Below are 17,320 nucleotides of genomic sequence, written 5' to 3'. Positions count from 1 at the left end.
TGTTTTTATTAGGAATGGATATTGGATTTTATCAAATAAAGCTTTCCATTTTTAAAATAACTGTATGGACAATTTGACAACACTGACCCTTCCATAGACTTGTTTTTCAGTTTTTCTCCTTCTTCTCCCCACCCCTTCCCCTAAATGGCAAGCAATCCAATATATGTTAAACAGAACAGACAATTTTCAGTTGAAGAAATTAAAGCCATCTATAGTCAGGAAAAAAAAAGTTCAAATTTTCTATTGATTAGAGAAATGCATATTAAAACAACTCTGAGGTATCATCTCACACCTCTAAGATTGGCTAAGGTGGCAGGAGGGGTTGTGGGAAAATTGGGATACTAATGCATTGTTGGTAGAGTAGTGAAGTGTTTCAACCATTCTGGAGAGCAATTTGGACCTGTGCCCAAAGGGCTATAAAAAACTGTGCATATCTTTTGATCCAGCAGTGCTACTACTGGATCTGTATCATAAAGTCATAAAAGAGGAAAAAGGAACCACATGGGCAAAAATGTTTTTAGTAGCTCTGTTGTTGTGAAAAAGAATTGGAAAATGAGTGGATGCCCATAACCTGGGGAATACCTGAATAAGTTAAAGTATATGAAATTCATGGAATATTATTGCTCTATAAAAATAGTGAACAGGCTGATTTTAGAGTAACTTGAAAAAATTTACATGAATTGATGGTGAGTGAAGCAAGTAGAACTAGGAAAACATAGTAAATAGCAACAACAAGATGGTATAATGTTCTTGGCTCTTCTCAGCTATTTAGTGATCCAAGTCAATACCAATAAACTTTTGCTGGAAAACATTCTTATCCTGAGAGAGAACAATGGAGACTGAAAATAAACAATGGAAACATACTATTTTCACTTTTTCTTCTTTTTTCCCCCTCATCTTTTTTTCTTTTTGTTCTGATTTTTCTTTCCCAATATGAATTCATGGAAATATATTTTAAAAAGAATGTACATACATAACCTCCTCTCTCTTTCTCTCTCTCAGTATGTACACAAAAGAAAAGAAAACACATTAAGATACAGATAAATAGGTCAAATAGTAAAAGTGGCACACAAATATACTGAAGAGAAGATATCCTTTAAAAAAAAGGGCAAAAAGAAAAAAGAGCTATGCAATTCACTGAAGGAATTAACTCCTTAAAAAGAATTGGCCAAATGGAAAAGAAGGTACAAAAACTAATTCCATAAAATAATTAATTAAAAATTAGAATTGTCCAAATAGAAGTTAATCAGTCTATGAGACATTAAGAAACAATAAAACAAAATCAAAAGAATGAAAAAAGAGGAAAAATATGATTTATTTCATTGGAAAAATAATTGATCAGGAAAATAGATGGAGGAGGGAGAATTTAAGAATTATTAAATTACTTGAAAGCTATGATTTAAAGAAAAAGGCCTAGACATCATCTTTCATATAATTATCAAGGGAAAAGGTTTTTTTTGATATTCTAGAGCTAGAATTCTAGAAACTGAAAGAATCCACTGATAGCCTCCTTAAAGAGATCCCAAAATAAAAACTCAGAAGGATATCCCAGCTAATTTCCAGATCTCCCAAGTCAAGAAGAATATGTTGCAAGGATTCAGAAAAAAAAAAAAACAATTCAAACATCATGAGGCCACAGTCAGAATTACTCAAGATATACCAGTTTCTATAATAAAGGATCAGGTTTGGAATATGATATTCCAGAGGGCAAAGATACTAATATTACAAGCAAGAATCACCTGCCTAGCAAAATTGAGTATAATAGTTCAAGAGATAAGTGAATATTTAATGAAGTAGAGGATTTTTTTTCAAGAATTTCTGATGAAAGGAGCATAGATAAAGAGAAAATCTGACTTTCAGTTACAGAAATCAAGAGAGAATTCCAGAGAAATCAAAAGATAAACATGAAAGAGAATCATAAGAGATTCATCATAAATACATTCCTATGTGGAAAGATGGTACTTGTAACTTGTAAGAACTTTATCATCATTATCAATTAGAAGATGTTCACATACATATAGGGCAGAGTATGAGTTGAGTATGATGGAATCATAATCTAAGGAAAACAAATCCATAAGTGAGAAATAGAAATGCAATGGGAGAAAGGGAGAGGGAAAGATAGAATGGGGTGAATTTTCTCAATAAAAAAGGGACAAAAGAGCTTTTTGAAGCTCTTGAGGGGGGAGATGGGAGAGATTGGGGAGAAAGCACTTGAAGCTTAATTCTATCAGAATTGTTTTAAAGAGGGAATAACATATATACACAGTTGGGTATAGAAATCAATCTTACCCTACAGGAAGATGGAGGGAAGAGGATAAAAGAGAAGCATGATGCTGATGGAAGGAAGAGCAAAGTACTGGAAGGTGGTAATCAGAAGTTAAATACTTTTGAAGATGAATAGGGTGAAAAGAGAAAGGGAGAAAAGAGAAAAGGAGAATAGGAGAAAATAGGATAGAAGGATACACAATTAGTAATTATAACTGAAGAAAAAAAACATTTATCATCATTTTTTTTCTGATAAAGGCCTCATTTCCCAAATATATAGAGAACTGAGTTAAATTTGTAAAAATAAGAGCTACCCAAACTGATATTTGTCAAAAGATATAAACAGTTTCAGTTGAAGTAATTAAGACTATAGTCATATGAAACATTTTTTAAATCACTATTGATTAGACAGATTCAAATTAAAACAAATTTTCTACACAATCCCATATCTATCATTTTGTTTAATACAATAGAAAAAGAAACTTACAAATGTTGGATGGGATGTGGGAAAAATCGAGATATTAATGTATTGTTGCTAATATTATGAAATGATCCTGCAGAAAAAAGCTACAAAATTATGTGTACTCTTTGACCCTTCAATATCACTACCAAGTTTGTTTCCCAAAGGAAAAAAAAAAGAAAAGAAAAATCGCCATTTGTACAAAAATATCTATATCGACTCTTTTTGTGGTGGTAAAAAATTGAAAATTGAGAAAATGCCTATCGATTGGGGAATGGCTGCACAAGTAGTGGTTTATGATTACTATATGGCATGGCAACACCTTTTTTCATCCTTATCTCAAGTTCTAAGGAAGTCAAAGAATATAATCTGATTGTTGTTAAGTTCTTTCAGTCATGTTGGACTCTATATGAGCCCATTTGGGGTGTTCTTGACAAAGATACTAGACTGGTTTGCCATTTCCTTCTCCAGCTCATTTTGCAGATGAGGATATTGAGACAAACAGGATTAAGTGACTTTGCCCAGAGTCTGAGGGTCTGAGGCCTGATTTGCACTTTGGAAGATGAAGCTTCTTGACTCCAGGCCCAGTATTGTGTTCACTGTGCCACCTAGCTTCTATAAATAATCTGAAATTTCTTCATCAGTCATGAAAATTATCATATCTCAATATATATTTTCTCAATAATATATTTATATGTTATATATATCAATATAAAAATGTCACCTAGTATGTATATTCCAAAAGAGTTTATTAATTTTGTTTAAAATATATAATCTGGAAAGATTTTTTTATTAGATTTTTCTCATTTTCTCTATAGGAATTCTTCAATTTTCTAGGCATAAATAAATATCTAGCTTACTGAGTGAATGTTGCCAACAAGAAAAACCAGAAATAATTGTTTAATATATGTTGCTTATGAAACAGACTACTGCTTGAATCATTTCTATCTTTCATTGCTACTTTTGACTTCTTGGTTCTGGTCACAATTTCACTCCTCAGCACATTTAATATAGCTTTCAAAGTACATCAAGGATTTTCTTCATAATGTTTCTTCAACTTATATGAACTGATTCAAAATGAAGTGAACAGAACTAGGAAAACAAAGTATACAGTAATGAAAATATTACAAACATAATCAACTATGAAAGACTTAGGAACTCAGATCAGTTCTAAAGAATTCTTGATGAAACACAATTCTAGAGGATTCTTGATGAAAAATGCTATCCACTTACAGAGAGGTGTTAAACTCCCAGTGCAGATCTAAACATCCTTCCTCTGTCTCTGTCTCTCTGTCTCTCTGTCTCTTTTCTCTATCTGCCTCTCCTTTTTTCCCTTTCTCCTTACCTTCCTTTCCCCCCTCCCTCTCCTTTTTTGGAAATGGGGAATACATTTTGTATGACTTCATATATAGAATGGTTATTCTACTTCTTGCCTTCTCAATGGGTGAGGGAGGGTATGGGGGGAAGGTGAAAATATGGAACTTAAAAAATGTTTCTTCACAAGATTAGATTTTTAAATTATATTTTCAGGGAAAAATCTTCTAGTTCTATCTGTACCTCAGTATCTCTATAGACAGCATGATTGACAGACTGAAGCTAAACTGTGAAACTTTCCTTAGTCTCTTCCCCCTCTTGAGTCTCTCAAAGGCATAATACACAGATTCCTTGGGAAGTGAAAGGAAGGGAACAAGTAATTTCAAAACATATATTATGTAGCAGACGCTGCACTAAGGATTTTATAGGAATCATTTCATATGATTCTCACACATTATGATCCCCATTTTACAACTGAGAAAACTGAGGAAGACAGAAGTTAAGTAATTTGCTCAGCATCACATAGAAATTAAGTCTGACACTAAATTTAAACTCAGGTCTTCTTTAGTTCAAGCCCAGCATTCTATTCACTGTGAGAGTTTTCTGTATTCATATAAAAAGCTTAAGTATTTAAAATTTTTTTTTGATAATTTCTCTAAATATTATAATTATATTATAAATATAACTAAATTAGTCAGTAGGAAATATTTTTTATTAACTAATGATCATTCAATATGTGAGTGTGTGAGTATGAGACACTTATTTTAGCAAAAATCAGAATAAGCTAGAGGATATAAAGTGGCAATATCCAGAAGCCATATAGTTGTAGAACGAGTAGAAATAAGATGTATTTGAAAAATCTGTAAATTGTGTGCAAAAGAATAGTAATTACAAATTTGGCTTTGCCAACACAGTTTTACATGACAAAAGAGACAACAGTGCTATCCCCCACACAAAAGAAGAGGGCTAAAAACCTTGATATTTGTCATATTTTCTGTAAGAAGAAATTTCTGAATAGAACTTTCTTCACAGCCCCTTTCACCTCTTTGTTCCTCAGGCTGTAGATGATAGGGTTCAGCATTGGGGTCACTACCCCATAGGAAAGCACAATGATCTCATCAGAAGTCTTTGTGTCTTTGGACTTGGGTTTCATGTACATGAAAAGGGCAGAGCCATAGAACAAGATCACCACAGTTAGGTGGGCTGAACAAGTGGAAAAGGCCTTTTTTCTCCCTTCACTAGAGTTAATTCTCAGGATAGTGACAAGGATGAAAACATAAGAAATGAAAATGAGCAGCAGAGGACTGATTAAGATAACAATACTTGCAATTGTCATGATAAACACATTGAGGGATATGTCTACACAAATTAGTTTGAGAAGGGCCAGGATCTCACAGGTAATATGATCAATGATATTCCCACAAAAAGGTTTTATCATGGCAAGCACAGTTTGTACCAGGGAAATGAGAAATCCTGCTATCCAGGTCCAAGCTGCCATTTGTGCACAAAGTCCCTTGCTCATGATGATGGTATATCTTAGAGGATTGCAGATGGCTACATATCTGTCATAGGCCATCACTGCCAGGAGAATGCATTCTGTGCACCCCAATCCAAGAGAAATAACCATCTGTAATGTACATCCAATGAAAGAAATGGCTTTTCTTTCAGATGTAAAATTAATTAGAATCTTAGGAATGAAGGAAGAAGTGTAACAGATATCCAAGAAGGAGAGATTCCAAAGGAAAAAGTACATTGGGGTGTGAAGATGGGGATCCATGATGCTGATAATAATGAGGATGCTATTTCCCAATAGGATCACCAAGTACATCAATAAACAAAGCACATAAAGGCATATTTGGAGGCCTGGGTAATGAGAAAGCCCCACCAGAAAAAACTCAGTTACAATAGTATAAATCCCCTTGTCCATAGTATTTTCTGTGTCACCTGTGGGATGAAAGAATACTGGTCATAGCAAAGGGATCAAATAGTAACAGTCATTTATATTTATATAACTAGACACTATTAATTTTTCCTCTGGTAAGGATTAACTTTATTTTGATTTCCATGGTCAGATATAGACTAAGCCACTAAGAAAAATAGTAATTCAAACTTATGCAAAGCTGATTAATGATTTTTATATATGTGTAATTTCTATTATTTACTGAAATTAACTTTTCTATAGAAAGATTTACATGGTCCTCATTCCTTTATCCTTTACAAAAAAACTTAAGTCATTGTGTGAGTATTAATTTACTACCATTGTCGTGTTTTATTGCATTTTTAAATAATGGTCTTCAGATTCTGCTTTTTTCACTCTGAATCACTTCATATAGTTTGTACTTTTCAAAATCTTTTCACATTTATGATCTTAACTGTCATAACATCTTCTTATCAGTAATTACCATCTCTATTTTATAATTGAAAATACTAAGGAATTAAAAAGTTAAGTGTTGATCTAGAGCTATCCATCTACTTCTTTGTGATGAGAATTCTTGCCTACTGACTTGTAGTTCAGAATTATTTTTGACTTTTTAAGCTGCCTACCCAGGTTCCACAAGAAACATTACCTCTGACTGTGAGCTTAAACCTTAAGGGAGGGCTTTAGACAGTCTAATTACTTGCCCTGATCAATAGTCCTTTGTCTAAATCCTGATAATTCATCTGGATTCATTCCTGTAAGTTCAGAATGCTCACACCCAGTCATATGTTTCTTCAAATTTCTTCAAAAATTTTCTCCCCAATCCTGGGATTTTGTACAAATCCAAATGCCTTCTCTAGTTATTCTCAACTCTAACTCCTAAATATATCACTCTAGCCTACTAAGTAGGTGCTACAAAATTCTTGATTATTTTTTCCAGCACAGATTTCATTTTCACTCATATCCTTTCCTTCAAGTCATGGATGTAGTGGAAATACTCCATGACTCCCACTTACACTTTTTAGTAGCAACCTAAAATTCTTATTCAAATTTATCAGATGATGATGATGATCATTATCTCCTTACTCCCAGGACATTATACTAGATCAGGAAATTCAGTTCCTAATTCATGGCCACTCTTTCTAGCTGTGATATTAGTGTACCCCAGTATACTAATGTCTCAATTTCTCACATTGCTAATTTTTCAAGTATAGAATAATTATTGTACCTCTTAGATCTTTCCCAATGCATCACCGCTGTAGAGGATGCACTTTAAACTCTATACTATTCTTTACATTTAAATATCTTGATCCCTTGCCTTATCACCAATCATGCATTGCCAAATGCCAACCTTGAATGACTTCCAATCTCTTTATCTCTAACTCACATGAAAAGGTGACGCTTCTCCTTGCTAAGGAAAACCATTCTACATGAAAACTTGACTTAAATTTGTGCTATCTTCTCCAATTGACTGTCTCCTCTATTAGTACTCCCCCCACCCATATCCTTTATGTCTTTCTATTGACTCTCTGCTCCCTAAAAGTCAGCCATGTCTCCCCATCTTCAAAAATTGAAAATGTTTCCATTCTAGCTATTAATCTATATCTTTCTGATTCTTCATTATTTCTGACTAAGCAAAACCATTGTTAAGTGTGTATCCCAAGGGGCACAAGGAAAGAAAGGAAAGGTATGGCTAATTGGCCATGATGGCCAGTGTGTCCATTTTTTTTTTGGTTTGGCTCTTCTTCTCTTTTACAAAAAAAGGAATTTCTGTGTTAACAGAAGGAAGATTTAGTAGAAAGTGTCCATAACATGAAAAAGAAAATAGAGAAAATATTTTTAAAATAATATATGCTCAAACTGTGCATACCCTTTGATCCAGCAGTGTTTCTACTGGGCTTATACCCCAAAGAGATACTAAAGAAAGGAAAGGGACCTGTATGTGCCAAAATGTTTGTGGCAGCCCTGTTTGTAGTGGCTAGAAGCTGGAAAATGAAAGGATGTCCATCAATTGGAGAATGGTTGAGTAAATTGTGGTATATGAATGTTATGGAATATTATTGTTCTGTAAGGAATGACCAGCAGGATGAATACAGAGAGGACTGGCGAGACTTACATGAACTGATGCTGAGTGAAATGAGCAGAACCAGGAGATCATTATATACCTCAACAACGATACTGTTTGAGGATGTATTCTAATGGAAGTGGATCTCTTCGATAAAGAGAGCCTTAATTGATCAAAGATGGACAGAAGCAGCTACACCCAGAGAAAGAACACTGGGAAATGAATATAAACTGCTTGCATTTTTGTTTTTCTTCCCGGGTTCTGAATTCAATTCTCCCTGTACAACAAGAAAACTGTCCGGTTCTGCACAAATATATTGTATCCAGGATATACTGTAACCTGTTCAACATGTAAAGGACTGCTTGCCATCTGGGAGAAGGGGTGGAGGGAGGGAGGGGAAAAATCGGAACAGAAATGAATGCAAGGGATAATGCTGTAAAAAATTACCCTGGCATGCGTTCTATCAATAAAAAGATATTAAAATAAAAAAAATAATATATGCTATTGAATGTGTAGTAGAAGGGGATCAAATCGGCACTATCTTTTTCATATGTCATTGCAGGATAGGATGTTTATCTTTCTAGATATGGACCAACTCACATAAGAATTTGTGGTGATTCAGCTGTTCTGTCATAGTCAATTCATCATGACCCACAGTCCTATCTGTGGCGCTTTCTTGGCAAAATATTGGAATGATTTTCCAATTCCATCTTAAGTAGATTAAGGCAAAGAGAGGTTAAGTAATTTGCCTAGTAAGCTACTAAGTATCTAAGTCCACATTTGAACTCAGGTCTTCCTTACTCTAGGTCTGATGTTCTACCCACTGAAAAACCAAGCTAACCTTAAATAAGGATATATGCTAATGAATTGAACATGCATTTTATATAGCACTCAATCACTTAAAATACTTCTAAAGTAACTAGATGAGAGAGGCAGAATTGTTATTATTATTATTCTTTTTTTTACAAGTCAGTAACATGAGACTTAGAGAGTTCAGCCAAATTTTCTAAGATCCCAAGTGGTATCTCCAAATTCAGAGCATTTGTTGAATACTTAGACTACTTTTGACTAAGAAAAATCTGAATTAAAAGATTCAATGAGCTTCTGCTACTTTTAATACTGGTAATTAAATGAATAATAGTTACCATTTACATTATAATTGACAATTTTCTAGAGTACTTTACACAGAAAGATAAAAAAGTACATGAATTATCTGTTTACTGAAAGTAATGTTTCAAATGTAATATTTTCTGCTTCTGATTTAAGCAACCATAAATCTTCCCAACCTTAGTTTCTCAAATTCATTCCATTCTACTTAAATTATGTCTATGTTCCCATTTTTTATTTATTTTTATTACTGAGCAATAGATGCCATATATGGCCCTTTCTTTTCAGGGACAGACCTCTACTCTGTTGCACTGTAAGTCATAACAAGTTCCTTTGCAAGCTTTAATATGCCCTTCCAAGAGTATGCTGGAACCGACTCAAATTTGATTGTGAAAACCCATTGTCAAATTTTCAGTGGAGCTTTATACTTCAAAAATCCACAATTTCTACAAATCAGGGCTTGGATATTTTATTGATTGTATAGAATTCAGAAAAATTTTAATGCAGATTAAATTTAAAGTTGCATATGCATTTCTTCCCCCACCTTCAGCCCATTTGTTAAATATTTACCAGAACACCCAGGAATCTTTCTGTAAAGAATAAATCATGCTTGAACTAAGCAGGAATATAATAAAAAGCTGAAGAAAAGAAATAATCACCAGAATTGAGGCCAGGTGATTCTAGATTTATAACAATCACTGTACTTTAATGTTTGAAAAGTACCTTGCATGCATATGTGCCCTCACAATACTCATGAGCCCTATCCCTCCATCCTGTCAAGGAAATAGCTTCATTCACAGATCAGGTTCTCTGCTATCTACCATATCAATTAATCCCACTTTTCCACAAAATTTCTTTGGTTTATTTATTTTTATTAACACAGCATTGTACTGAAAACATTTTAAAAGAGAAAAGCAAAAGTGAGAGAATATTTATCTTTAATGCAAATGCAATGTGGCTACTGCTTAACTATCTTTGTCTTGAATCCAATGAATATGGAATCACCTAACTATAAGATATCTGAAGTATAATAATCTTTAAAGTATATCTTAAGAGATATAAGGGACTTTAGAAACTACATCATAAAAGTTCAGAGCTAGATGAAATGTTAAAAAATAGCATTTGGAATGTCAGTGTTAGAAGGAACCTTAGAACACAGAACATAATAAATACTTGGTGAATGCTAGTAGAATGAACAGAGAATGAGAGTTAAGAACAATCTTTAAGATCATTTATTGCCCAAACCTCTGATTTTTCTGAGTAGGTCCAGAGAGCATACAGGGATACATAATCATGGCTTATGCTAGATGGGGTCTTTTAAAGGTTGAACTGATAGTGTAATCATTCATGAATAAGAAATGTGAGGGAACTTATTGTCAACAACATGTTCTTCCCATTGAAGGAAAATTCGTCCTGAAGCATACTATTTGTTTTCATTTTAAAAATAGCTAACATTTATATAACACTTTATGATCTTCAAAGTGATTTACACATATTATTTTGTTTGATATTCATGTTAACTCTGGGAGATATGTCCTGTTATTATTCCCATTTTATGATAAGGAAACCTAGATTGAGAAGTTAAGTGACTTGGCCAGGAACACACAGCTAGCAAATATCTCAGTATTTTTTTGTATTCCTAATTTCAAGTTCAACATTCTATCTATTGGGTCCCCTAGCTAGACCATCTATTTTAAATTTCCTCACCTAGACTCAGTGGTTTTATATTTCTTTTCCTTTCAACATTTCTTTCATAAATTGCATTTGCAACTCCTGTGTCTAATTTTTTTTTAATCTCTGAAAATCATCCTTCCCATGGTACTTCCAAGTCTTTTCACTTACCTTTCTGGGTGATATCCAGGCTTCTCCTCTTATGTCAAGTTATCTGATGTTCTCTCACTATTCTGAACAAAGGAATAATTTTTAAAAGACTTCCAAAAAATCCAGATGGTTTGAGCTAGAACCAAACACAGACCCTATCTCCCTGTCTTGTGTGTACCAATAATTGCTTGCCTTTGACCTAGATTACAATTTCCCCTTCTTTCTGAACTGTTCTTTTGAGATCATGTGAAAAAAAGAGTCAGACTCTTACAATTCAGGAATTCTGTGTAACATTGGCAGATTTGACAAGATGCTATGAGTTCTACCAGTCTCATGATAATACCCTGTAAAGAGGGGAACACTCTTTTTCACATATACGGTAAATGCATGCTTTAGTCTGTGGTCCCTGGGACATTCCAAAGGATCATACCCTAGATGTAGATGCCAATTTAACACCCTCTAAGCCCTCCTCATCCTTCATCCCTCCTCAGTGTTCCTAGGGACTATTTGTAATCCCTGAAGTAATTTAAAGTAATCTGTAGGAACTGTGTGGAGAAGGAACTTTTGTGTGGTATAGGGATAAAGTTCTAACAATCTAATTACATCAGCCTTAATAGATAGGTAATGCAAAATAGGAAGATACTACCAAGTTTCTTTTAGCCAGGCATTTAGCGAGTGATATAATTATCTGGATATTTCAGTCCCAGGTCAATATTCTTTGACACATCTGAATATTGGTACCTGTAAAAGGCTCTAGATCAGATCTGTTATTGTCTTCATATTTGGATTGATTTCCCACTCCCCAGTGCCCCACTCTGCCCCATGCACAGACTCATATGAACATATTCACTGATATTCAATAAGTTTTCAGGTCAGATGACAATATCCATGTCTATATTTATGGATGGGAAACTAATTGGCACAGTGGATAGCACTGAGCCTGCAATCTGTCCTGAGTTCAAATATGGCCTCAGATACTGGTTTTGTGACTCTAGGAAAGCCACTTAATCCCATTTACCTCTGTTTTCTCATTTGTCAAATGAGTTATAAAAGGAAATGACAAACCATTCCAGTATCTTTGCTAAGAAAACTTCAAATGGTGTCATTAAGTTGGTGTCATTGATCTCAAATGGTGACTCTACTAAAAATAACTAAGCAACAACTTATGGGTGACAAAGAACTTACCAGTGAAAGACTGGAATTAATGAGACACGATTATTAGATTGTTACTAACTTGTAGGGAAGGTCTAGTGGATTGTCCCCAAACTCTGCTTTTAGACCTATTTCCTTCAACAGTTTAATCAGTGCTTTGCATGTGTGCTGTGTTTGTAAATGATGTTAAATTGGAGGAAGAGATGATATGCAGAAGGACAGAGCGGAGATCCAAAAAGTTTGGGAGAGTTGAGCTGCACTCTGTCCTGGGTGCTGATGGGGCCCTATCTCATGCACAAGTTGGGCCTAGGATTTTTGGGCCCCATGATTGGTGCTGGTCTGACCCTATGTCCTCTCACATCTGGGACATATCTGATCTTGTATTGTGTGCTAGGCTCACCATGTGTCTTGCTGAGGCTCAGAGGTGGGCCCTGTGATAAGTACTGATATGATATCCTGGTCCATCTGGACCATAGGCGAGGTGCCAGTTTGGTCCTATTGACTAATATGGATCTATATTGCTTGCATACTTTGCTTTCTATGTAACTTAACTCATCTCCATTCAGAGTTTCTTCATAGTTTTTGTGCAATTGTGACTAAAAGGAGCAACTTGTAACTGTTTCTCTTGAGTTTTCCTTCTATGTGCATTTTTAGTAGCTTATTTTTATTGTGATTATGGGAGATATACTAGGAATTTCTCACAATCCACCTTAGGATAAAATTAAAGAAATATGGTAATTGGGACTAGAGAATAATAGTAATACAATGTCCTGTTCTTAGCATTCACCTCTAAAATATTGTGTTAAGACATGAACAATGTATTTTTGGAAGAATATCGATGAGTGTGAGTTTCCAGGGAAAGAAGACCAACATGTTGGACTTTGAAGTTATTCCATATGAGAATTGATTGAAGTAGCTAGTATCTCAGCCTCATTCTCCTCAGGCAGGCCATCTGTATCTCTCTCAGGGCTCTACTGGATTGGTGGTTTCCTTTTTTTGAATGCTATAAATTAAAATTTTCATTCCAATATAATCTTTTCTATTTTTAACTGTTAGTGGAAGAGTGAGTGACATTTAACCAATTAATTGATGATCTTTTACAGAAGGTTATTTACTTGAAAAATCTGGCAAGAAGGATAATATAAATATTGCTTTGAAAATTCCCCCCCTGCCAAATTTTTAGGGGTTTCTCATTTTTTATATAATCTCAGATCCTGGGAAACATGATCTCAAACTTAATACACTTTTACACTTCATTTGTCCAACCAAATTAATAATTAAACGTAGAATTACTGCTGCATAAGTTACTGTCTCAGCTATCATTAATCTGAATTCTGAAGTCGATCCTTCTCATGGATTCCAAGGTGAATGTACTGGTTACAAACCTTAGCTCTGACTCTATATCTGGAATTCCTTATGGCTCAGTCTTCTGGCCTTTCAGTTCATGGCCCAACTTGTGCATGAGATAGGGCCCCATCAGCACCCAGGACAGAGTGCAGCTCAACTCTCCCAAACTTTTTGGATCTCCGCTCTGTCCTTCTGCATATCATCTCTTCCTCCAATTTAACATCATTTACAAACACAGCACACATGCAAAGCACTGATTAAACTGTTGAAGGAAATAGGTCTAAAAGCAGAGTTTGGGGACAATCCACTAGACCTTCCCTACAAGTTAGTAACAATCTAATAATCGTGTCTCATTAATTCCAGTCTTTCACTGGTAAGTTCTTTGTCACCCATAAGTTGTTGCTTAGTTATTTTTAGTAGAGTCACCATTTGAGATCAATGACACCAACTTAATGAAAACTGAAGCATTCAAAAAAAGGAAACCACCAATCCAGTAGAGCTCTGAGAGAGATACAGATGGCCTGCCTGAGGAGAATGAGGCTGAGATACTAGCTACTTCAATCAATTCTCATATGGAATAACTTCAAAGTCCAACATGTTGGTCTTCTTTCCCTGGAAACTCACACTCATCGATATTCTTCTAAAAATACATTGTTCAGGTCTTAACACAATATTTTAGAGGTGAATGCTAAGAACAGGACATTGTATTACTATTATTCTTTAGTCCCAATTACCATATTTTTTTAATTTTATCCTAAGGTGGATTGTGAGAAATTCCTAGTATATCTCCCATAATCACAATAAAAATAAGCTACTAAAAATGCACATAGAAGGAAAACTCAAGAGAAACAGTTACAAGTTGACTCATAAAATCATAGCCTACTATCTTCTTCACCTAAAATGAAAGAACAAATGCCAAAGCAAAGAACTGAGGCTACATTCACAGGCTGTGTTTAAGGTTTCATATTATCAGGTCTCTCCACTTTGAGCAATTTATCCTGCCATTGTCAGGAAGAAGTCCACCGAAAGAGAGATGATATTGGTGGACTCGTGCCTTTTGAATGCCATTCCCCATCTAGTTCCAGTTAAGCAGCTAATAACTTCATTCCATAGAAGCAAAACTGAAATAGGTTTAAATTAACTAGGCCTACTTCTAATCTACTTGGAGATTGTATCAGTCCAGTGCTTGCTCTCAAGGACTAGGCTTATGGCCAGATTCTCATTTCAGGTAGAAATGAGAATATTGTTCTGGAAGAAGATATTATTTATAGGACACAGAACAGATATCTTCAAAGATGTGAAAAATCATACTATGCATAAAATACTAGGTATGTTTTCTTCACCCTAAGTAACAGAACCAGAAATTACTCTTGGTCACTCCTGAGGGTCAGATTTGATGTAAAGAAAAATTCTCTTAAGATTAAAACTATCTGAAAATAGATTGGCCTGCCTTAAGTTGGTGTATTTTTATTTATGTGAGTTTAAATAATCTCTTATTGAATAAGGTATAGCCTGGATTCTTGAACCAGACTTAGGTAGTCTATAAGATCCCATGATTTGAATTTCTACTCTATTGTAACATCTTTGAAGTCAGGGACCAAATCTTTTAACCTTTTTTCTATCCCCAAGTTCAATGTATTATATCTTGTAATAGCTTAATAAATGTGTATAGAATATAAAAATATATAAAATATAATTTGAATTGTTATCCAGAAAGTTCATGTATTTTCCTCATTTTGTTGATTCTACTAAATCTGGCATTAGATAATTAAAAACAATTTTCCTTCACATGAAAGCTGTGTGTGTGTCTGAATGCTTGTGTATGTGTATATACGTGTGTGTGTTTATGTGATTTGTTTTAATTAAAGATATGATAAATCCCAGTGAAACTAAAAAGTGGAGCTGCAGAGGATATAAAGTAAGAAACTCCATGAAGAGAAATTCTGTCTTAAAGAAGGTAAATGCATATTCTCTCTGGAAAGCAGTAGGATTACACATTACATTTGGCAGCCACATTTATACACTTAATAATAAGTAGAATAATGTTATCTTTGAATACCAAAGACACTGTCCAAGAAACAAAACAAATCCTGCTATTAGCTTCAATATTTCATATTCTTTTTAAGTACAAGTTTCTGATGAGGACTTTTTCAAAAGCCCCTTTCACTTCTTTGTTCCTTAGACTGTAGATAATGGGATTCAGCATTGGGGTGATGATTGCATACGACAGACCAAGAAGCTCATCTGATGTCTTTGTGTCCTTGGACTTGGGCTTCATATACACAAAAACGGCTGTGCCATAGAACAAGATCACCACAGTCAGGTGGGCTGAGCAGGTGGAAAAGGCTTTCTTCCTCCCTTCACTAGAGTTGATCCTCAGGATGGTGGAGAGGATGAAGATATAGGAGAATAAAATAAGTACCAGAGGCATGACTAGGAAAACAATACTTCCCACCATAAGGATAGATTCACTGAGGGAGATGTCTGCACAGATAAGCTTAAGGAGGGCCAGGATTTCACAAATAAGTTGATCAATTATGTTCCCACAGAAAGGCATCCTCATAGTAAGCATAGTTTGTGTCAAAGAGTACAGAAACCCCAAAATCCAGGTCAAAGCAGCCATTTGCACACAGAGTCCCTTGTTCATGATGATGGTGTACCTTAGGGGATTGCAGATGGCTACATACCTGTCATAGGCCATCACTGCCAGGAGAATGCATTCTGTGCACCCCAGTCCAATAGAAATAACCATCTGTAATGTACATCCAATGAAAGAAATGGATTTTCTCTCAGACATAAAATTTATTAGCATATGAGGAATAGAGGAAGATGTGTAGCAGATGTCCAGAAAAGAGAGGTTCCCAAGAAAAAAATACATAGGAGTGTGAAGGCGGGAATCCAGGATGCTGATGATAATGAGGATACTATTTCCCAATAGGATCACCAGGTACATCACCAGGCAGAGAACATAAAGGGCTAGCTGGAGGCCTGGATAATGAGAAAGCCCAATCAAAAAAAATTCAGTCACTGGTGTGATGTTTCCCTTTTCCATGTTATTTGATCTATGTCACCTATAGGATTTAAGCAAGGACATAGGTCAAAACAGTTGAAATGATTTTTAAAAGTGAATGATAGCCACATTCATAGTAAAGTTTATATTTTGAAATATTTTTCCCTTTTCTAGTATGATTTTTGTTATGGTTTATATTAACATGTACAGTTGTTTAAAAATATGAAAAATATCATAAAGAGAATGAAAAAAGCATTCATGTCTTATAAAAGAAATGTGAATAGCAAAATGACAAGGTAGCTATCTTCTAGAAACTTCTTCAGCTCCTGACAAATTAAAAAAAAGAAATTATGTGTTAGATGTTGAATGATTGCTGACTTCACAGGAGAAGATAATTTCCATTTGGAATATAAATCTCCTGAATTAACCCCAGATAACTTTAATAGTTTATATTAAATAGTTAAATAGGTTAAATACTGATTCACACATAACTGACTCTACAAATTCTCAGCAGAAAAGACAAATAAATTTCTATGCTTGTGATTAAGTATACAACTGCAAGGAACTCTACAGAAATGACTCTATCATCCTTCATTCTTCCTCTCCTGTCAAACACTGATTCTGCTAAGCCCTTCAAAAAGCAGAACTAGGGTGGAAAAGCCATCAGGAGCGAATATGAAGACTGTGTTTGTAGCCAGAGACTAGAAAGGATCATCATATAGAGAGGCCTGAGAGAAGAGATACTGGCAGTTGATCTTGGTCCAGTCCACAATCTTCTGGTTTTTACTCAGGAAGGGAACTAGGTCTGGCCAATCCTCATATCCCCCAGTCCTGAGGATGCTGAGATTCCCCAGCACCTTA

General features: G+C 34.8%; 2 protein-coding genes across 2 annotated transcripts; both read right to left on the bottom strand.

Annotated features, from left to right (window-relative positions):
- Positions 1-5,024: 5,024 nt before the first annotated feature.
- On the bottom strand, positions 5,025-5,966 carry LOC127558646 (olfactory receptor 13D1-like). Its single transcript, XM_051991912.1, has one exon. It carries the CDS (start codon positions 5,964-5,966, stop codon positions 5,025-5,027), a length of 942 nt encoding a protein of 313 aa, XP_051847872.1.
- Positions 5,967-15,559: 9,593 nt separating this feature from the next.
- Positions 15,560-16,501, bottom strand: LOC127558532 (olfactory receptor 13D1-like). Its single transcript, XM_051991815.1, has one exon. The coding sequence runs from the start codon at positions 16,499-16,501 to the stop codon at positions 15,560-15,562; it is 942 nt and encodes a 313-aa protein (XP_051847775.1).
- Between the last annotated feature and the right edge of the window lie 819 nt (positions 16,502-17,320).

This window comes from Antechinus flavipes, chromosome 1 (genome assembly GCF_016432865.1).
Source record: "Antechinus flavipes isolate AdamAnt ecotype Samford, QLD, Australia chromosome 1, AdamAnt_v2, whole genome shotgun sequence".
NCBI classification, from domain to species: domain Eukaryota; kingdom Metazoa; phylum Chordata; class Mammalia; order Dasyuromorphia; family Dasyuridae; genus Antechinus; species Antechinus flavipes.
This window is presented reverse-complemented; position numbering and strand designations above follow the sequence as displayed.

Excerpts from the sequence above, each read along its gene's own strand:
- LOC127558646 (XM_051991912.1), bottom strand. The coding sequence starts at position 5,966 with ATGGACAAGGGGATTTATACTATTGTAACTGAGTTTTTTCTGGTGGGG.
- LOC127558532 (XM_051991815.1), bottom strand. The coding sequence starts at position 16,501 with ATGGAAAAGGGAAACATCACACCAGTGACTGAATTTTTTTTGATTGGG.